General features: G+C 45.0%; 2 protein-coding genes and 1 pseudogene across 6 annotated transcripts; 2 read left to right on the top strand and 1 right to left on the bottom strand.

Moving 5' to 3' along the window:
* Positions 1-11,469: 11,469 nt before the first annotated feature.
* Positions 11,470-16,560, bottom strand: LOC120686005 (annotated as a pseudogene).
* On the top strand, positions 12,687-15,605 carry LOC120686007. Of its 2 annotated transcripts, none has more exons than XM_039968171.1 (6): positions 12,687-13,507; positions 13,709-13,742; positions 13,950-13,983; positions 14,183-14,215; positions 15,026-15,083; positions 15,462-15,605. In XM_039968171.1, the coding sequence occupies exons 1-6, from the start codon at positions 13,410-13,412 to the stop codon at positions 15,529-15,531; spliced, it is 327 nt and encodes a 108-aa protein (XP_039824105.1). In that variant the 5' UTR covers positions 12,687-13,409; the 3' UTR covers positions 15,532-15,605. The 2 variants fall into 2 exon arrangements, with proteins under 2 accessions (XP_039824105.1, XP_039824106.1); XM_039968172.1 differs by having other exon boundaries at positions 13,167-13,507; positions 15,022-15,083.
* Positions 16,561-16,627: 67 nt separating the features above from the next.
* LOC120686004 lies at positions 16,628-20,801 on the top strand. 4 transcript variants are annotated; one of them, XM_039968169.1, is made up of 4 exons: positions 16,655-17,095; positions 17,935-18,192; positions 18,380-18,606; positions 20,565-20,801. In XM_039968169.1, exons 1-3 carry the CDS (start codon positions 16,718-16,720, stop codon positions 18,566-18,568), a joined length of 825 nt encoding a protein of 274 aa, XP_039824103.1. In that variant the 5' UTR covers positions 16,655-16,717; the 3' UTR covers positions 18,569-18,606; positions 20,565-20,801. The 4 variants fall into 4 exon arrangements, with proteins under 4 accessions (XP_039824101.1, XP_039824103.1, XP_039824102.1 ...); XM_039968168.1 differs by lacking the exon at positions 20,565-20,801 and adding an exon at positions 18,927-19,564; XM_039968170.1 differs by lacking the exon at positions 20,565-20,801 and adding an exon at positions 19,328-19,538.
* Positions 20,802-21,279: the final 478 nt, after the last annotated feature.

A 21,279-nucleotide genomic window follows, 5' to 3' on the forward strand; every position in this document is an offset into this window, starting at 1 on the left:
AAGACAACAATTTCCTTTCATCCTTTTCTGTAGCAATTGGAATCAAATGTTTATTTTTAGCATAAGTCTTTGGTTACAAAACAAAAGGATCAGTTTCCTTCACAAGTTGTGGCACAGGGATAAACATAGAACTATCACACAACTCTTCTTTATCACAAAAATCAGTAGAATATTTATCATGTGACAAAGTCAATTCAGATTTGGTGTCCACTAAATGTTGCTCTATTATAGCATGAGTGGTGGACAATTTCAGCACATCAAGAGAGCTCTTACCTGAAACAATTACCTGTTCATTCACTATCACCTTGTCTTCTGTTTTAGATACATGCTGCAAAATATTATGTCCAACAGAAGACAAAGCGATATCTTTAATTTGTACAAAATCAGATTTAGAGGAAGGTACTGTAACATCTGAAATAATCTATTCTTTTCTAAAAGGCTCATTCTTTCTTGTCTCTGCTCTTTCAAGATCGGCTTCTAAAATTTCAGTTGCGGTCATAGATTTAAGTGTAATTTTTCTACCATTGTAGTTGAAAGAATATCTATTTGCAACCTTTTTATGTACCACATTATTTTTATTAATCCATGGCGTTCCTAGCAATAAATGACATGCTTGCATGGGTACTATATCAAAATCAGCACTACTCTTGTAAAAATCAATGCTAAATTCAATATGTGTAAATTCAGTTACCTTAATCTTATCGTAAGAATTTACCCATTGCATGTAGTATGGATGTGGATGTGGCTTTGTGGTCAGACCAAGCTTCTCGACCAGCTCTAAACTTGCAAGGTTGTTGCAAGTCTCACCATCAATGATGACTCGGCAACGTCGTTCCATCATGGCAAAGAAAGTCTGGAACAAATTGTTGAATTGATTTAGCTCCACTTTCTCCATTTGAGAACTCAACATTCGTTGAGCAATCTCAGTGTTTCCTGACATTGTTAGTAAGTAGACAAGAGAAAACACAAAAAGTTATCCCTATCAACTACTATATGTGGATGTGGATGGTGGAAACACAATCTCGCACGTCTTACCAAGCTCTTACAAGTGTTCTTACCAATGCAAAGCAGAGGATGGTACAACCGGTGACTGGTTCGTGATACCTGTGAGGAAGTGGTACCAAGATTGCAAGATCCTCTGGGTGTACTGATCTGAAGTAATATGTGGAGCTTCGGGGGGCTTTATTTAGTAGCAAGGATTAGCACAATTGAAAATCAGATAGCAAAAATTGAATAAATATCCAAAGTACTTATCAATGTTGCTGGCCTAAACGTGTTCCTAGAACTAGTTCAAGCAAGCAAGCGACATATACCAAGCACAAAGGACACAAAAGGATGCAAGCACTTCTGATTTTTTTTCTTTTTTTTTGTGCGGCTCTTTTTTATACACTTGCCTTTTTCTTTTTTTCTTCAAAAGTGCCACAAGAGCAAGAGACAACTCCACACTATCACAAAATTGTTATCTGTAAATTACAGATTTGCTACACAAATTTATACAGGCTGTTTGACAACTTTAGAGACCTCAAACACGAAAACTTACAACACGAAAGTTGTAGATCCTCCTTTTCTCTTTCTTTGCAATATATGGAAAGTATCTTTTGGATAAAGGAAGTAGAAGATATTGACCCCGAAATACAGACTACTCAGAAATTTCTAGGTCACCAACAGATTGACTTCCAATACAGATTAGACGCAGATAACTATGTTTTCTGGAATTCTCACAATTGATAAAGTTGTAGATAATTTCACAAGCTTTCCAGAAAGTACTAGAACACAAAAATCTGAGTTCGTGTGCGAGAGATATCAACAAAATACCGAACTGGACAGAGACAAGTCCGAACCGGACGTGATGACGGGATGGAAAAGGACACGGTGACACGATGCAAAACTCAAACCAATCTAAGAACTCGATCTAAACCAGCAACAAGACCACGACTATGGACACAAACTCAATGATACGGACTCCGATATCAAAATATACAATGGCTTAAAAGGGCTAATGGGATGGGAAAACAGCACGAACACAAAATTTTCTAGGGCTTTTTGGTGGTCTGTGGGACAATGGCGAAATTGATGAAACTAAAGATAGATGTGAAACCTGACAGTAAACCTGAGTCTCTGAATACCAAATAATGGGGACATGGGTTTCCGATCTTCCGTCAGGTTCTGGATAACTCTCGTTGTAGGCGGAGCGAGACACACCGATCCGGCTTCAGATCCTAAGACCCGAATCCAGCAATCTTAGCACCACAACTCCTCTGGTTATCAACCGTGTCACAACATAGTTGACCTCGCCAAGAAGGCTAATCCCTGCAAGCACAACGAAGAACACAAGCAAGAACTCGAAAGAACGCAGCTCAATTGAAGTGACTCTGCAGATGAAAGATTAATCTCAAAGTTGGGGTCTCACAAACCGACGCGGCGGCGAAACTGTTCTCGACAGAATAATCTAAGCAAAACCCAAGTAACCTAATGGCGGCTTCTGTGTATATAGAAGAGAGAGGCTAGGGGGGGCCAAGGGGGTGGCCAGGCAACCCTAGGGAGTACAAGGCCTTCGGGCCCAAAAACTGGCGTCGCTGCATCCAGGCAGATTCTGGTCGTCATGTTGTTTCGACGATTCCCATCGACTCCGAGAGTATTTTGATATGGGATCAGATGGGTTGGAAAGATTATCTCCTTAGCTTTCCAATGATATATAGAACGCCCAAAACGGATCCCGTATGTGGCCTGGGCGTCCGTTTTCGTGAGGCCTGCTCCTGCAGTCCGAACCGGACTCGCGAATAAATCGGACTTCAATGTGGATTGGGCTTTGAACTCTATCTTCGCTTGGGCCTTGGTCATATGCGTATTGGTCATGTCCTCATCAGAGTACACAACTTGTACTCAACAAGTATAACACAAACTATGAGGCTCTAAGGTTGGCTGACTCAACTGCATTAGCTTTTAATCTTGGCAAAATTTTATTAAAGCTATTTACTACAGGTTGATGAATTACCATAAACCCAGTTACATAGTAATTAATCAGAATTAATTATGATACTACTGAGAACCAAACCAAACCAAACCAAGCCACCCGGGGAAACCTCCCTAACCAAAGGAAGATAACCCCACTAATCAAAAGGAGGATCTGGGCCGCTCATGACCGTGAGCACGGCTAGTATACCAGTTTTACACTCTGCAGAGGTTGCACATCTTTACCCACAAGTCGTGAGCTACACTAGTTGTTCATCACACTTCCTTAGGTGAGATGGCTAGAAAGCACACTACGAGGCCTTTATAAAGAATCTCGTTGGTAAGGAATAACCGCGAGGGTTGGATCGGCGACTATGGAGCAGGTCTAGTGGGCGTCAAGAATACCACAGACGAGGCCACTCAGTACGAGGGTCGTAGAAGCTTACCACCCTTGCCCTGCAGGTAAGTTACTCCAAACCAAAAAGACCTAATTATTACGCCAAGACCGTCCCATTCCAGTCTTGTGGTAGCGCTGTTGTCACAGGTTGTCGCTCTATGAACCGGTCCTTATGGAGAGTGGCCAACCCACCAGTAAGCACCATTCTAGCCCCCTAAACCATGTTTCTAACAAAACCATTTTATAACGAGAAGTGAGCCACTCAAACGGGCCACTCCCAGAATTAAGTTGCATATACCATTAATCAAATTAATTAAAAAGGACCAAGTGTGTTATAGCGCAGCAACCTAGCACAACTACCCAAAATGCAACCCAAGGGATATATATATATATATAAGGTAATAAAGTGGCTAGGAAAGTCCTTATAGGCATACAGTATTAAAATGCAGTATGGAAATGTATTTAAAGTGATAGGTGTTGTTCATGTTATACTTGCCTTCCTCAAACTGCTCCTGCTGCTGCTCAAACTGATCTGAAGATGGCTCCTGATACTGGTACTGTGGCTCCTCAGATGGATCAACGTCTACTCACGAACACATGGCCAAAAACAATACACAACATAAACATACAAGCAAACAAGAGCTAACACTAAGAAACAGTACAACAATACATAAAAACAGCAAACAAAACTAGGCTAGAACTATTCTACGCATTACAACGATCGCGTGGACATAAAGAACACCTAAAACGGAGCTAGAACGTGAAAACTAGCCCTAAAACAAGTTCTAGGGGCTAAACTGCAAGAAAATCTAAGTTTCCAGGGGCTTCTGAGCAAAAACTAGGGACTTAAACCTAATTAACAAGTTGCTGCAGGGGCTAGCGCATAAAAAGGTAGGACCTGGACTTCGGGTTCAAAAACTGGAAAGATCAGGGGGTTAAACGCTAAAAATAGGACTGGAGTGCAATTACTTTTGAACTGCAGCAGACCGCGGGTTGATTCCAGGAAAGATGAGGGGTTCTTTAACAAAATGTCTAGGTCGAAGGGGTACACGCGGATCTGATTCATTGGATCGAGATATGAGGGCCAGGGTTTGTCGCGATCGCAATCTAATCCGGACCGCTGGTACGAGATTGGGCGGCCAGGGGGGAAAAGGCACGCGGGGCGGCGGCGCTGCTCGCCGGAGCTCTGCTCCGCGGCGGCGAGCTCGCCGGAGGAAGCCGTCCCGGCATTTCCGTGGCTGATTTGGGCCGCGGTTTGGCTCTGGGGCATGCCTGTGGCACGCGTGATCCACTGGGAGTGGTTGCGCGGGCTATCCGTGGCCGGAGCGGAGGTTTCGGGTGGCGAGGCGGCGCTACGGCGGCGAAACCCGCCGGCGTGCGGTGTGCTGAGTGCTCCAGGGTGCTACGGCCCGTCCAATCTAGTGCAAAAGCGACAGGGAGGGGGAGCGATGCTTACCAAGGGCTCGGGCTAGCCGGGGTTGCAGCGGAGGGACGTCGGCGGCGAACTCTGGCGGCGGCGGGGTACGGAGCTCATGGCCGGGGTCGAAGAAGGGAGCCTCCGGGCATTTGGGCGGCACGGCTCCACTTGTGGTGAGGCTGTGGAGCAAACCAGGGGTCAGCGGGGCCAAAGAGCCACCGGCGGTGAGGAAAACACGGCGGCGGCCGAGCTCACCTGCGGCGAATCTCGGTCAAATTCCGACAAGGGCGTGGCTCGGACCGGGGCAAGCGGATTCAGGGTGAAACCTGGGCTCGGGGCGGATCTCTGGCGGGGCTCGGCTGGAGCGGTGGCGCAGCAGGGCGGCGTGGCCGCGGCGGCGTGAAGCTTCTGCACGGCTGAGCTAGGCGGGCGGCGCTCTAGGGTTTGAGGCGGCGGCTTTGGGGTGGAGACGGGATGCAGGAGAGGCCGGGGATCCCATTTATAGGGCGGCTGAGGCCTAGGCGTGCGTGCCCGGGAAAGAAAGCTCGCCGGGGATCTCGGCGTGACGGGCGCGGCCGTTGCGCGAGGTTGAAGGAGGGCCTAGCGCATGGGGCCGGCAGGTCAGAGAAAGGGAGGGCGACACTGCGGTGAGTGAACAGCGCCGACGGATGGGCCCGTCCTGTCATTCGCACGGCGCGAGCGCGGGCTGAGGGGGAGAGCGGGCTGTGTGCTGGGCCAAGCGACCGGGTGTTATCTGTGCCGAGGTGGGGAGCGGGAGGTGGGCCGGACGCGGGAGAGGCGACCTGGACCGTGGTGCGCGGGTTGGGCCGCACGCTGGGAAGGGAAAATGGGCCGCGGGGAAAGAAAACGGATCGGGCCTGGGTGGGCTGCTGGCTGGATTTGGTTTTAGGTTTTTCCTTCTCTTTTCTTTTTCCTATTTCAAACCAAACTAATACTATTTGAATTCAAATTTGAATTTGAATTTGAATTCAAACCACACTCAATCAAATAAAAATATGCACCAGCATGAATGCACAAACATATTTATCCTAGAAAAGATTTTTAAATACTTGCGAAAGAAAATTAAATTAAATGCAAGGACAAGCATATAAACCTTAGAAAATTAAATAAATCCAATTAAATTTATTATTAAATAAGAAAATTAAATTAGGGTGTTACAGACAAGTTAGGGCCAGCATGACTTAGCTTGGAAAACCTGGCCCAGGCTACACCAATGGACTCCTTCTCATCCTAACGAAAGTCGAGGATCTCTTTTCGTTGGGAAGTAATGCGAGAAATCGGGAAGAACGCAAGACAGAACCTGTCTCTTATCTCTTCCCACTCTCCGTTTACCTTCCCTACATTATGGGCGTACCATTGTTTCGCTCTCTCATCAAGGGAGAAAGGAAACAACTTCCACTGAAGTGTTTCCTGTGCCATGCCTACGATTGACAGACATGAGCACAGCTACTCAAACTCTCATAGGTGTTCGTAGGGATTTTCATCATCAAAACCTAAGAAGGATTGTACCCGAACCATGGCTATGAAGCCAGGGCGGAGTTCAAAGCTGGAAGCTGTGATTGGCTTCGAAGATTGCGGTGGCTCTAAGAACTCGCCCTTGGGAGCAGAGAATTCGTGGATAGAAAGGGAATCCATGGAAAAAAGGATAAAATAAAGAGAAAGGTAAAAGAAAGGATACACGGGCAAACTAGGTTCGAAGATAACTACAGCAACCGTTCCCCGGCAACGGCGCCAAAAATGCTTGTTGACACTTCTTAGCGCAATCATTAGGAACAGGGTTGTTAAGCTCGTCCCCGGCAACTGTGCCAGAAATGCTTGTTGGTATTTCTTAACTCTCACAGAGAATTCTGCAAGCGCACGAAAATACCGTTGTAGCACTTCACCCGGAAGTATTCAGGGTATCGTATTTTCCACGAGGAACAGGAGTGTAATGGTCTTCTAACTAGTTTACCTGGAGGAAGAGAGAAGGGTGGACTTTGGGTAGTGTGGTTGTCTAAGAGAAGAGATACTTAGCAGAGATAAACCAGCTCTCACTTTCTTACTTTGGGCACCGACTTACTCCTGGTCTGCCAAGAGTATCTGGCTATTAGCTCTACACTCAACCCTCACGTGGGGGACTACAAAGGACGGACAGGGCTGTCACCACCTGCCGCCTACCCTAACAGACCGTGGAGAAGGTATGCAAACAATGGTAATCTTTAGCCCAGACACCACGTCCACGCTATCGATTACTACTCTAGCCCCGACTCCATCCACGACTCGAGCCTTTAGACTGGACCAGCCATCACGAGGACGGACGATGATCCCGCAAGCAAAAGATAATGAAAGCTTAACTCAGATAAGAACTCAAGAAGTAGATGAACTCGGATACTTACTCGAAAGAGGCTCGTATCCGCCGAGGTACAAGCAGAGGGAAGCCGACAACTCCGGCACTCCTCCCGAACTTCTCCTCGCACACTCCCTAGCCTACTCTCTAAAAGATAGCTCTAAGGTGGACTCTCCCCTTCTCCTTCTTCTCTCCAAAGTGTGTTGTCTTGTGAGTGGTGAGTCCCCTTTTATAGCCCAAGGAGGTCGGTTCCCGCCAGAATTAAATATGGAAATGTTGATAACCGCCATCAGGAAGATAAGAGCGAATCACCGGCCAAAATGCACCTGGACGGGTGCACATCTAGGTTCAGCCGAACCTGCGGTTCGGCCGGCCCCACTTTGTTGATTCTGGCGCCGCCTTTCGTCTTGGACACTGCCTGGTGGGCCCCCATCTTGTGTATGTCGGTGCCGGGGCTTTGTACGTCGGTTTTCTCTGTCAAATGGGCCCTTCTTGTAAGTGTGACGCAGGGTTGAATCTTTTATGCATCTATGTTGCATCTTGTGTATGTTTTCATCGTATTTCACGTATGGGTGCCTGCAAATCACAATTCACCAAAACTTGTGGAATTGGTTAGAGTTAAGTCCTACAACTATGTTTGGTGGTTGAATATTATGAAAAGATGCAGGAGATGACGGTCTTATTTCTGACTTAAGGACCGTCAACAACAACCATTACAAGGAATACCTTCGTTGGTTTCATTCACTGGCCAGAGTTTCAATCAAGCCGCCACCATCCACGGAGCCTATAGAAGACCATACGGACACCGATGATGATGCTGACATCATCGATGAGTACGATGACATCACTCGCGCTGTAGTTCAGCCCGAAAGGGACCCTTTGCAGAACTACATGGTACATCATGCTATTTGATTGTTGTGTTCTTAGAAACATATTCACATTTTCAATTATGTTAGGACTAACTCAATCATATCAGGCACAACAACTCGGGCATCTCGCTAACGAGGCAGGCATGGCAATGGCTCATGCAAGCGAAGGAGACAACGGAGGGGGCCACTTTAGGACATTTGTCGCGGTTACCATATTTTTGTTAATCATAATGTTGTCACCATCTTTGTAATACTTTGAAATGGGTATTGCATAACATTTTTCACCTGAATACAGCGGGTCCACTGGAGTTGCAGGCGGATGGCCGCGAAGCTTATTTGCATGGCTCGCCCTGACGAGGCCTTCGATCCACAGGTACCTGGTGAAGGAGCTTCGAGTGCACGTGGCACTACTTCAAGCACACGGACACCAATTCACTACAGTGACGTGACTGCTATGACTCCTTTGCCTTCCGCTTCCAGAAGTCATTTGCGGTCCACTTCGAGGACGGCATCATGTGCCTTGTCAAGGGGGAAAGCTATCCAATCACCCCAAACCAGTGAAGAGTCCGACCAGCAAGACAACGCAGAAGATGATGACCCAAGCTATCAGGTTCTCAGGATGTCGCAGATGTTTGATGCTCCCCCAGCAACGCAGACTTAGGGCGAATCGAGCCAGGTCAGCATATGTAATTGAAATCATATAACTTAAACATCATGATGTACACAACATTGCTCTTAAAGATGCCTCAATACTTTAAATTTTTGTTGCAAGCACCTCGAGATGCTCCTCTAGACTCAAGAACTGCTTCCCCTCCGCCCTGCCGACAACGGCGCTCTCGTGACCACACCGACGTTGCTAGCGGGAACATGCTCCCAACAGCCCCTAGAAGGCAACGGTGCCACAATGAGCCTTTCAGCCCTCCCGACCAGCGCCACCGCCGTAGATTAAGAAGCAGCTACACTTTGTGCCTCAAGCTATTCTAAATATGTCCACTAGAACTTTAGTGAACTTTCTATGTTTGTGACAATTTATTTGTGCTTGTGATGGACAATATGTGGTTCCGATGGACTATTTCTGCTTGTAATGGACTACTTGAGCTTGTGATGGACTATATGCTTGTAATGGACTATTGATGTGTTAGTTGCGGTGTCCAAGAAGATTATACATGATTGTGGCTTATATGTGATTCTAATGGAATATATGCTTGTTTTTGGTATCTACTTTGGTATATAGTTAAGCCTAGAATGAATTCAACTTATATATTGTGGAGACGATGAATGGACTATAGGTTTTTGTCCTAGCAGAAGGTCTCGTTTCCTGTTTGCATGAATAGGATGTGAAATTGAAAAGTTTTAAACTTGGGGATTTTCAGTGATGTTACTATTTCTATGCTCTAGATAGTTCATTTAGTGGCAGAACATCCAGGCAGACAAAACTGAGCATGTTCTAACATTGTGATAACCATAGGCCAATGTGAGCAACAACCTGATTTTTTACTTTGTTCAGAGCTTGAGATGTGCATTTTGATGATCAGATAATCCCTCCAGGTTCAGATTTGGTTGTAATATCAGTTCATACAGAATATGATATATATGTTAGAATGATTTGTCCCAACAATTTCAGATAATCCCTCCAGGTTTAGTGAGATTATGCTGGGTTCTGTGAGGCCCTTGTCGTGCCATCCTGAGTGGCGCGACAAGCCTGTGCAGTCACGCCTGCATGCCACAAATGCAGCCCATTCTGGGCAGCGAGAGATGTTGGCGCGGCAGTCCGGCCTTGTCGCGCCATCCTGAGTGGCGCGACAAGTCTGTGCAGTCACGCCAGCACGCCACAAATGCAGCCCATTCTGGGCTGCGAGAGACATTGGCGCGGGAGTCCGGTCTTATCGCGCCATCCGGACTAGCGCAACCATTAGGCACTGTCGCGCCAGCCTGAGTGGTGCGACAAACTTGAACTGCCGCGCCAAATGTCTCTCGCATTCTGGGCTGCGATAGAGGTTGGCGTGGCAGTTCAGGTTTGTCGCTCCACTCAGGCTGGTGCAACAGTTGTTTTCAGCAGCGCCACTCCTAGTGGCGTGACAGGACTGTACTCCAATAGCTCCGCAGTTTGGTTCTGAGTGCAGGTTGTTCCTATTTTGTTATCATGGGGTAGCATGCAATCCCATGCCTCATCCAGTTTCTTCCTTGATTCAAGTCCTATCCTTGTATGAACAATAGAACTTCTATGTTGTGGTGTCCAACAATGCCATATGTACATGTGTTGATGTAAACGAGTTGTTGACTGAGGGGTTACAAGTTTTCTCCTATTAATGCCATATGCCATATTCAAGTCCTATCCTTCTATCAAGAACATAGTTTAGAAAACAAGAACATACCAGGGAATCTTAAAAATCGTGGTTTTAAATCCAAAAGCATGGACATAAGATCTGTGCGAAAAGCCGAAAACCATGTCCCTATGTGTGCAGAAAAGAATTGGTTGTTTAATACTTTGATGAACTCATGCACGACAACTATGACCGTAATGTAAAGATAACATATTCATTTCCAACAAAATGAAATAAATCTCAACATATTGAATGCTAAACAAATAAACGAGATTATAAATTTAGTCAAGCAGGGTGTCTGTAATAAGAAACATTTCTTGTTTTAGTGGAAAGGGCACTGAATTATTGTAGAATGTAAAAGGACTCTACTTCCTATACCTGATAAGAGATTTTTCCTTCACCATGTAATATTTAATAGCGCCGTTGCTTATTCGACTATATGAAATTTTCACATTGTTTTTACATTGCTAGGCCTTTTCCTGCTTTTCATTGTCAAGGTCTAGAACCATAATATATTATAAGCTGCCCTCAAGGAACATAATACAACATACCTTGTATGTGTCTGCAGGCATGAGTGATACTTGATCAAACCATACAACTCCTTTCTTCTTAGTAGTTATCTGAAGCCTTGAGGTTCTATTGGTTCCTTCAGCAACCAACTTGTGCACTAGTTTGGTCCAATTTGGTGTGCCAGCAACTCTGCACCAATGCAATCCTTTCATTTGGTGTGGAATAATAAAAGTATCCTCCTCCACTCCCTATACCCATGAGAAAAGATACTAACTTTATATTGACTGAAGCTAGATTTTGTTACCCATCTGGGCTTGTTAGTGAAACTGTCAAGTCTGCTGTCTCTGGTGACTTAACGTACATAACTAGATTGTAGGCCTTTCCATCCTCAATGTTCTGGAAGGTGAATTTGTAACATTATTGAAAAAAGAAGTGAGAAAGGTAGGAAAACAAAATATTTGCTTAGTATCAGAGCATGCAAAGCTACCACTACCTGAAATATTCAAAGAAAAGATAAAAGACATGGAACTTAATGGTCTTGCAAAGAAAGAGTGATGACATAAGGGTAAAATACTATTATAAAAGTTACTGATATTGCATATATAGAGGTTCCCATTTTGTGAAATTGTGCATTTTTTATATTCAACATAAAGTCATACCATGCACCAGAACCCTGGGTTGTAAATGCCAACACCTCCAGCTGGACAATCATTGCAGAGGACCTCCATCCTTAGAGCTATAATGTTTCGACTGAAACATGATGATCTATCAGTTGTTTCAAAAATGGAAGAGTCATCTCCAATGGTAGACCATGGGTGAATGTTTGATGGAGTATGGGGGCCTCCAGCTTCAAAACCTGAAGCATAAAATCCAGGAAGCTGGTTATGCCAAACCTGAATCGTAGATTTTGTATCAACTTCTAAAGAAAAAAACATATTATCTTCTCCAAGCTCCAGCTTATACAGCATAAGAAAACGTATGTAGTGTATTATGACTCACAGTTATGCTCAGAATAACCATTCTTTGCTTGAAGACCAAAAGTGCAAAACAGGGTTGACTTTAATTGGCAGAGTGGCAAAATTACAACCTTCGGAAACTAATAATATAGTATTTTGTTTCGTTTGAACCCAAAAAAGACACGTACATCTAACTTGCTGAAATTCACAGGATGCAGTCGAGAATATCTAAAAATACCTCTGTTACTAACAAGTTCTGCCCATATTCCACCAGCTCATGCATGGTTGATCTCCTACAGAATAACCTGGCTAGTTATTGCAAGAATTAAAGGAGAATGGATTGTTCTGATAATATGCTACGAAATCCCATCAAAGTGGCATCTACCAAGAAACTACTGCCTCACCTCAAAAAACACCCCAAATAGTGTATCAGGGATCTTCCGAGCAAGCTTCGGCGAGGCATCAACCTTGAGTGTTGCCGTCTGGGTCACCTGAAGCTCTGACGCCAGACATTTGCAGCCTATGCAGAACAGAAGGAAGAGGCAGGGTATCTCTAAAAGACGAAACCTGACCCTGGATCGCGCATATCATTGGGCCACGTCGCCTGCAAACTTCAACCGTCGGATCATCCATGGATGGCTGGGATCGCGGAAGACCAAGGGCCACGGCTACAGCTTCGCGAGACATCGTCCTCCCCCGGAACCGGAGCAGCGGGGGGGTTCGGGGCGCGATGTCGGCGCCGACCACGCCGCCGGCCAACGCGACCACCCCGCCGCCGCCGACCCCGTCCGCGCCGCCGCCGTCCGCCCCGGCGGCGCCCGCCCCGCCCGTGCCGTCCCCGCCGGCCCCGCCGCGCCGCCGCCCTCCTCCCCGTCCGTCCCGCCGCCCGCGACCCCCGCCGCGTCCCCGCCCGCGCCGTCCTCCTCCACCCCGGCGACGCCCTCCGCGCCCTCGGCCTCCTCCCCCGCTCAGCACGGGCGCAGGACCGCCCTCCTCCTCACACGCGGCCCACGAAGTAGTAGCGCAGGAGCACAATCATCCCCGCGACGAGGCGGAGTGGGAGGAGCACGGCGGCCGCAAGCGTAAGCCGCAGCGCCTCCGCCGACGCCAGCGGGCCGCGACAGATGACCCCATCCAGCTCCTCCGGCGTCTCCCCGCCCACCGCCTGGGCAGGCGCGGTGGCTGCGACCACATCGGAGAGGAGCGGGCGCTCCGTGTGGGGCCCCGGCGGCGGCTTACCAGCACTGTCGAGAGCTATTGAGCATCCCCGCGGAAGGGCCGAGCGCCGGGCCGGATCGGCGCGGAGCGACGAAGATGGGGGCGCGAGCAGTGGAGCGACAGCTCTTCGACGGAGGCCATAGCGGCGGCAGAGATGTACTCACGGACCGCGACGGCTTCAGAAGCGTATTGGCCGGTGATTGAGTCATTGAGTGGATAGGCGTCCTCCTCCAGGTCCTGCTCCATATCCTCCACGGCATCCCATCCTGCGCCTAGCTCCTGACCATCGCCGAGATGCTGAGAACAGCGATGGCCGCTTGGTTCCCTCCACCCGTTGCCTCCTGCCCCAAGCCTAGGTGAAGCCTGGGCCAAAAAGACGGCCGAGCTGCGCCAAGCTACTCCCGACGGTCGAGCTGCTCATGACTAGAGCCTGCTACTCCCGACTTGCAAGCACACGCAAAGGCAACCAACATTACCTGCACTACCTGCAAGTGTTCGACAAAATGCCTAGCCTAACGTATAGCTTCATTCACCACTATCCAATTTCTATTCTGCAAATGACGTCAACAGAATTATATTTTTACAAGCATGGTGCACGAGATGGAGTTCTGACTTACTAATGAGTATTTATTAAAAGAAAAATACACGTCATATTTAGTTCATGTATTACATAGAAGTAATCTCATAAAAAAACTAATACAGAATTTAATGTTTGCAGGTATACAGCTCAATCAAAGTTATGTGCAAAAAGGGTAAGAGGAACAAGCAATCTGAATTACATTCTCATGTAACCATTCAAGATCACTAAGATACATTCAACTAGGAAAATTCACATCTTTCATGTTTGTTCTTCATGCATGCAGAAGCAATCAATACACATGTTATATTGTCATATTTAGTTCATGTATTATATAGAAGTAATCTCATAAAAAAACTAATACAGAATTTAATGTTTGCAGGTATACAGCTCAATCAAAGTTCTGTGCAAAAAGGGTAAGAGGAACAAGCAATCTGAATTACATTCTCATGTAACCATTCAAGATCACTAAGATACATTCAACTAGGAAAATTCACATCTTTCGTGTTTGTTCTTCATGCATGCAGAAGCAATCAATACACATGTTATATTTAGTTCATGTGTTATATAGTACTAATATCATAAAAAATTTAATACATAATTTAATGTTTGCAGGTGTAGAGCTCAATCAAAGTTCTTTGGAAAAAGGTTAGAAGAACAAGATCTTGCTCATTTTATACATAAATAATTTCGCTGCAATCTGAATTACATTCTCATATAATCAGACAAGATCACATAGATGCGTTCAACTAGGAAAAATATTGATTAAATAAATAAGTACTTTATTTCCATCTGTTTTTACTTTTTAACTCCATGGTTCTGAGCATGGAAACTATTCAAAATAGACATCCAATCTGTCATATTTGTGCAACACTTCAACTTTTTCGGAATAATTACTAATAGTTTATTTTGTACTTCGAACAATATTATGTGTGATAGTAAAAATTCCACGTACTAAGAGACCTTCAAAAGTAGATATTGCTCTACACAAAACAGATGAAGAGAAAAAACAGGAGCGAAAAAGAAAAACTACTGTGTACTTAGAAAAGAAAACACCATGCTATATCAATCCAATGAATAATAGCTATTTCTCTACCATATATATCGAGCACCTAAAAACATCATATCCATATAGATCATACTATGGCAAGGCAAATAATGAATGCCAACACTGTGGTGCTGTGTTCTGGTATGAAGAAAGAAAAAAAATCTGTTCACACAAAGGTTACATATAGTTCATGCTGCAAGGAAGGGAAGATTAAACTCCCACCTTTTAACAATCCCCCGGAAATCTACAACAGATACTCTCTAATTTACACAATGTTCAAATATTTCTGGCTCCAAAACGACCAAATAATTGTACTTTGAAACTTTCTAATGTTGAAATTCATTTGACAGGATGAATTACTAATTGTGTGCCAAAATAATTTGAGCCTCACCAATTATTTCTGCAGATAGCCATTATAAGGAAAACATCTACTGCTGCTACAATGATGTATGAACATGAGAAAGCAAGGTAAGACTTCTACGGAAAAAAACATGACCCTCTATTCAAATTATTACTCCCCAATTATAGAGCATCATCAGTATTTCAGATTCCTGTTATTTCCTTTGCCTTATGTTGCATATAGTATATTGTTTGATGATCATGAACCAGCTACGTTGAGCATATAATGCATGGTTCATTTTACATTGATCATGAACTGCCATTTGTGATCTAACCGCTGCTATATAACCACTTTTTTTCATTTGCTTTGGTAAATAATTACTACCTTGGTTAAAGCATAATTTTAGAAACTACTATGCAAGCTTTCAATCTTCTGTATACGCTATTTATTTTGTGTTCATTACTTTGCTCAAATTTATGGTTGACTTCACCCCCTGCAACAAGCAGATGTTATTCTGAAGACACCGCTGCTAGGAAATGGCTGAGGAAACGAGGTTTTGCAGTTTTGTTGTTCTGAATAGCGGCAAGCTCTGCAATACGCTGGTTCACTCAATCAATATATTAAATATTACTTGGCAAATCTGCCTGATACATTGCTTCTCCTAAAAAAGTATTCTTGATGCTTATCTTTGTTTTTTACTTACTAAATACCATTTCCATTGCTTAAACGTATCGTTACCACATCAACTATGATGAAGCAAGGGCGCAAAACGACCAAAATACACTGGTCATCTCAGGTAGGCGCGGCAACGGCCGCGCCAGAGTTTCTAGTGATTGTCGGAGAGAAACCTTCCTTGGCACCCATGGGCTTCAGGCCGCAGGCACCAACACAGCTAGGAGAAGATGCTATTATGCGCGGTCAGCTGAGTTAGGTGGAAATGGATAAGTACAAGCTATTGCAACAGGGCCACCTCCATATTAGAAAACTGCAGAGTAGCCGTGCCTATGGGTCAACCCATCCAAGTCCTAAATAATGCCTGTATATATTGAACTATGCATCTGCTTGCTCTTGAACGAACAATATTGCAATATATGTCCTAAACAATGTAATTCGTTTTTTTTTTGTATGGAAGTCTTAAACATTGTTATGCATCAATGGAACCCTAAACTACTTGACATTCAACTGTACATATGCAATTGTGCACAATGAAAGAAGAGATATTAAACTGTGCATCCGCGTTGCAAAAGAAGGGATGAGCTCAAGATGATACTATACCTCATCAGAAGAAAACAACCAACAAGCCTCCTCTCCTGGGCATTCCATCGAACACGTTGTCTGCGCAGCCAAGGGGGGCGTTGAACATACCACCCAAGGGAAAAGTGGAACCTCTAACGAGTTCCTCGCCATGGATTCACCTTCCAGCAACTCAGGGTTGAACACACTGGCAAACTTAGGTGTACGTTTCCACAAAGCACAGGAGAGGATTTTTTTTTTTTTTTGCTAACTGGGCCTTTTTTTTTTGGGCCCAGCACGAACAAGTCTGGTCTGGTTTGAACGTTTGAGGCCGCCCCTGGACATGAACCTATAAATGTGTCCGCTTCTCTTCCCCACGCTGCGTTTTGGCGCCTTTATCCCCAACCTGTGGCCATGGGCGCTCCACCCCGCACCACCACCACAGCACCCGGCCCCTCCTCCTCCTCCTCCTCCTCAAACCCCACCACCACCCTCCCGAAAGCCTGCCACCACCTCCACTTCCCACCCGATGGCAGCCATCACCACCACAGGCACCGCCGCTGCCGCAGCCGCCTCGTCCTCCTTCCTCCGGCGCCGCACCGGCGCCGCCGCCGCCGTCTCCATCCGGGCGTGCCACCACCGCTACAGGCTCGCCTGCCGCGCCGCCGAGGTGTCCGGGGCCGAGCCCTCCGCCGCGCCGGCCGCGGCGGGGGCGGCTGGAGGAGGCGCGTCGTGGGTGCCGGTCGTGCCGCTCGCGGCGCTGCCGCGCGGGGAGCGCCGCGTGATCGTGCAGGACGGGGAGGAGATCCTGCTGCTCTGGTACAAGGACCAGGTCTTCGCCATCGAGAACCGCTCGCCGGCCGAGGGTGCCTACACCGAGGGCCTCCTTAACGCCAAGCTCACGCAGGTGCGTCTCGGGCGCTCGTGGCCTGCTCGGCGGAATGCCTGGCGCCGCCGCCCATAGTTCATTAGCTTATTCTTCGTATATTTCATTAGCTTATTCTTCGTTTATTCTGAATGCTCTTAAGGTTGGGTTGAAATTTGGGATGTTAGTAAGGGCCGACTACCAAACCGATCAACTTCACTATAGTTTCAAACAAGTTGCAAATTCCACTGTTATAAACTTCCCTAGCTGGTTCTAGAGTTTCTAAACAAGTTACACATGTACTTCAGAATTACGTACCTTCTAGTGATTTCACTTACATGCATCTTTAAGTGATTTCACTTACATACATCTTTAAGTGGTTTTAGTACCTTGGTATCTGGAGACAATGTACCTACATCATGTACATCATGTACCTTGGTATCTGGAGACAATGGTAGGCTACATGCTCCCTGATCCATACCCACTTCAGGAACTATTGAAATTACTCTCATTTAAGATTGATGATCACAAGTGTGACACTAGAAGTGCTCTGGAAAGGTTTATTGGTTTCAAAACCTCCTGAATTTTGCCTATACATCACCTCTGCTTTCTGTGCATATTAGAAATATGAAATGTTTAAGGTAGCCTTTTATTCAGCCATATCAAGCTTTTAAACTTTAAACTCTGTTCTTCGAGATTCTTGAAGTTTTCTCACACAGTGTCTAGTCCGCATTGCTGCCCATGAAGTGTATTCTAGTTTTTTTCCCCCTTTGACTTCGACGGACAACAAAATTTTTATGATATTTTGGTATAACTTACTTAAGCTAATTTCCTTGTCTTTCTAAAATATTTGACCTTGTTTTTTTTTTTTTGCCTTCCAGGATGGCTGCATTGTTTGCCCATCAACAGACAGTACATTTGATCTTCGCACTGGGGAAATAAAGGAATGGTATCCCAAAAACCCTGTTCTCAGGGCTCTTACACCTGCCTTGAGGAAACTATTCACTTACCGTGTGAAAACAGACGATGAAAACATCTACATCAACATCAGTGGGGCTGAGAGTACAGGGTCTGCTGAGATTATATTCAGTGGGAAAGCTCAACCTGGGGTTACTGCATCAGATGTCAATGTGGAAGAGGTATTTGTTTTTGTTCTTTCAGTCCAATTGATCACTCTTACTTTAAGGGCCATCTTCAGACAGATTTTTTTCTGTTCCAGATGATTCCTGCATTTCTAGTTAACTTCAGTCTAACTCATTACTTCTTTGGTAAAATGAGAATTTGATTGAACTTCTATATCCAGCTTATATCCCTTTACATTTTCAGGTGAGAATGATAGTTGATGAGGATGTTGGAGGATTCGGTTTCACCAGCTCCAATGAACTTATCAATGGAAAAGCCGCTATAATCGGCTTTCTCTTATTGATAGATTTTGAACTTTTAACTGGCAAGGGTCTTCTCAAGGGAACTGGTTTCTTGGACTTCATCTATGCAGTTTCAGGAGCTTTCAACTGATGAGTGTTTTAGTTCTTTGGTTGTGAAATGTTATAAAGGTACTTTACTACTCTTAAAAGTCTACAATTTTTCAGCCTACAACTGAGTGCACAAGCAGTTGTACATGTAAGAATATTAAGTTTGCCAGTAAAGTAATATCAGAGATAGCTTTGCAGTGCCTAGTTGACGCATCTCTGTTCACAATGATGCATTTCGCTGATCTTCCGTAGATTTGAAATGAAAAGGGTGAAAACGTATACATATCTTGGATTAATATGTAGCACTTTAGATTATTTATGTTCACAGTCTAATCAATGAAACGATGAACTCACAGCCCCAAACTGAACTGTCCAGAGCCTGATTGTTGTTCATGTGACAGATCGTGGGAAAAGTAAAAGTAGATGTTGCGCAATACAGGAACATGGATGGTTTTATATAACAATGGGTTACGGGAAAGGAAAAGGAAGGGCCAGTGTTGAACAGGTTATGGCAGCTTCTCAAGCAAACCTCAACCTGTTTAGGAGATACCATATTTCTCAATAGAGTTAGATAATGAGGTTGTTATATACCTCGTCAATGATGTCGAGCATTACCATCATGGTACAAATTATGGTGCTTATTTTTTTTGCTGCTATCAGTAGCACTAGCATGCTGTTCTCGTTGGTGGCAGATGGAGCCTCACCTCCTCCCGCTTCTCTTGTTGCTTCTCATATTTTTGTTAACCCCTTTCCTACATTTCTGGATCTTTAGGAACTAAAGGTTCTTTGTGGTTCACATATAGGGGAGAAGATTATAACTGCAGGTTTCATGGATGCTAATCACCTAACCCCACCATCATTTTCATGTAAACACAGCTCATTCTGAGAGTTCCCAGCTTCTTTATGTTATCTAGCAGTGAGCCTAGGATTGTGCTGTAATAAGGTTGCTTCTCTTGTACCTCTGAGATGAAGCATCACGAAATAGTTGTGACTGGTAACCCAAAGAAACTAAATGACAGCGCAGAAATCAGATGCTAAATAGGAGTATCAACAAACCTGTGTGTCGTGCTCTCTGAACAGAGTTCCTGGGAACCGATACTTGACTGTTCTGGGTTGTGAACCATGTTTACTTTGTAGGGGCTAGTCTCTGTGATCGATGAAATGCACTTGCCTGTCCATCTTCAGCACCCTTTTTTAGTACTATCAAAGCTAAGCCTGCCCTTGTCAGGCTGAAGAAAGGATGCATCTTATAATTCATCCTTGTAACTGATTCATAATTCTGTCTTTTACTGATGGGCTAACCTGTATGGGCTAGTGCATACTGATGACTGGTCAGATAGAGTAAAAATAGAAAAGGCTCAAATCATTTGGAGTGGTATGGGCCAATTGTTCATAGATATTATGAAAGCCATATGATTGTTCGTTCCTGTAACCTGTTCTTGTATCAGCTGAGCCAGTTATTACTGCAGAGATGTGCATCTCATAGCAGTTCTGACGATAGGCTATGCATCCACTCCTAGCTTCTAGTATCTGCCAACGTGGAAACTGATCCTCTTCATCGACATTAGTAGTAGTTCCAGGTTCCTAAGTAAATGCCAACCATAGTGAGTATTCTTGTGCCATGGAGATTGGAGACGAGTCATGAGCGTATTAGCTACGTTTGGCTGTAAATTTCAGTGTACATTGGTGGGAGGACAAGAATGCTATTAAAAAAAATTGGAGGAAGACTTGGAATAAATCATACAATTTCATTTCATTGTAATTTTCATAGAGACACGGCGTTATCCTACACGTGTACAAAAATTCAATCTTTGGTTGAAGTGTACTCTGGTCCACTACCGACATGATTGGCTGATTTTAGGTCCAAGGGTGCCGAACTTACTGTTAAGTGTTCGCTGTTCATGTGGAAAAACCATGGCGAGATGGTTTCACTGTGAGATTGCATAGTGTGAGCTTCGTTTGTGCTCAAACTAGCTGCATGCGTTTCACTGTGAGATTGCTTACTTCAATAATAACCATCAATTCATGTTTAATTTCAGGTTCATTACATTGAGGGCTGAATGTTCAAGTTTATGTCTCCATTGGGTTAAATGAGAACCTTATTTTACCATTTCAGTGTAATCATCGTGCTTACACAAAACTAGGCAATGTCTGTGAGGTCTGGAGCGATGACACGTGGCATCGTCCTACGCGCTTACAGTACATCCGTAGAAGGAAGCCAAAGACAGAGCCTGTCATGATCACCTATTAATAAGAAAACATAATGTTAGGCACCACATGCCCAAGGTCAGCCCAAATCTCTGACTAAATCAGACAGCTAGACAGAAAGCTCTGCCCTAATTGTACATTAGCCTGCTGTCTTGATCTAGGCATCCTTAAACCAGTGCGCATCCTCCTGTCCCCTCCTAAGTCGCCATTAGTCCAGTGGATCAAGAATGCAAAGGTGGATTTAATCTGTCTCTGATCAGTAGTGCCTCCTTTAATTAGTTTCGTGCACGAGCTGGGAAGCTTCCCAGATGGAATTAAACAAAGAAAAAAAAGATGCCAACGTGACGCAGTTCTGACCTCACGTCTTTGTAATGCTTGCGACAGCGAACTACTGGGTCCCACATGCCAGTCTCATTCCACGCTTTAGAGACGAGTTGCTATTACGTACTCAAGCTTCACTCGCATTTTGTTTTCTTAAAAAAAAACAATTCTCCATGAAACCAAGGCAAAGAGTTCTGCAACATTTCAGTAACTACTATGAAAAAA

The sequence above is a fragment of the Panicum virgatum genome, chromosome 8N (assembly GCF_016808335.1).
Source record: "Panicum virgatum strain AP13 chromosome 8N, P.virgatum_v5, whole genome shotgun sequence".
NCBI classification, from domain to species: Eukaryota; Viridiplantae; Streptophyta; class Magnoliopsida; order Poales; family Poaceae; genus Panicum; species Panicum virgatum.

Bases quoted from the DNA above. Each gene is read 5' to 3' on its own strand.
- LOC120686007 (XM_039968171.1), top strand. From the start codon at position 13,410: ATGACTAGAGCCTGCTACTCCCGACTTGCAAGCACACGCAAAGGCAAC. The intron at 13,743-13,949 runs GTAAGAGGAACA...TAATGTTTGCAG, and splicing joins CAAAGTTATGTGCAAAAAGG to GTATACAGCTCAATCAAAGT. The intron at 14,216-15,025 runs GTTAGAAGAACA...TTCTGCAGATAG, and splicing joins TCAAAGTTCTTTGGAAAAAG to CCATTATAAGGAAAACATCT.
- LOC120686004 (XM_039968167.1), top strand. From the start codon at position 16,718: ATGGCAGCCATCACCACCACAGGCACCGCCGCTGCCGCAGCCGCCTCG. The intron at 17,096-17,934 runs GTGCGTCTCGGG...TTTGCCTTCCAG, and splicing joins TTAACGCCAAGCTCACGCAG to GATGGCTGCATTGTTTGCCC. The intron at 18,193-18,379 runs GTATTTGTTTTT...TTACATTTTCAG, and splicing joins CAGATGTCAATGTGGAAGAG to GTGAGAATGATAGTTGATGA.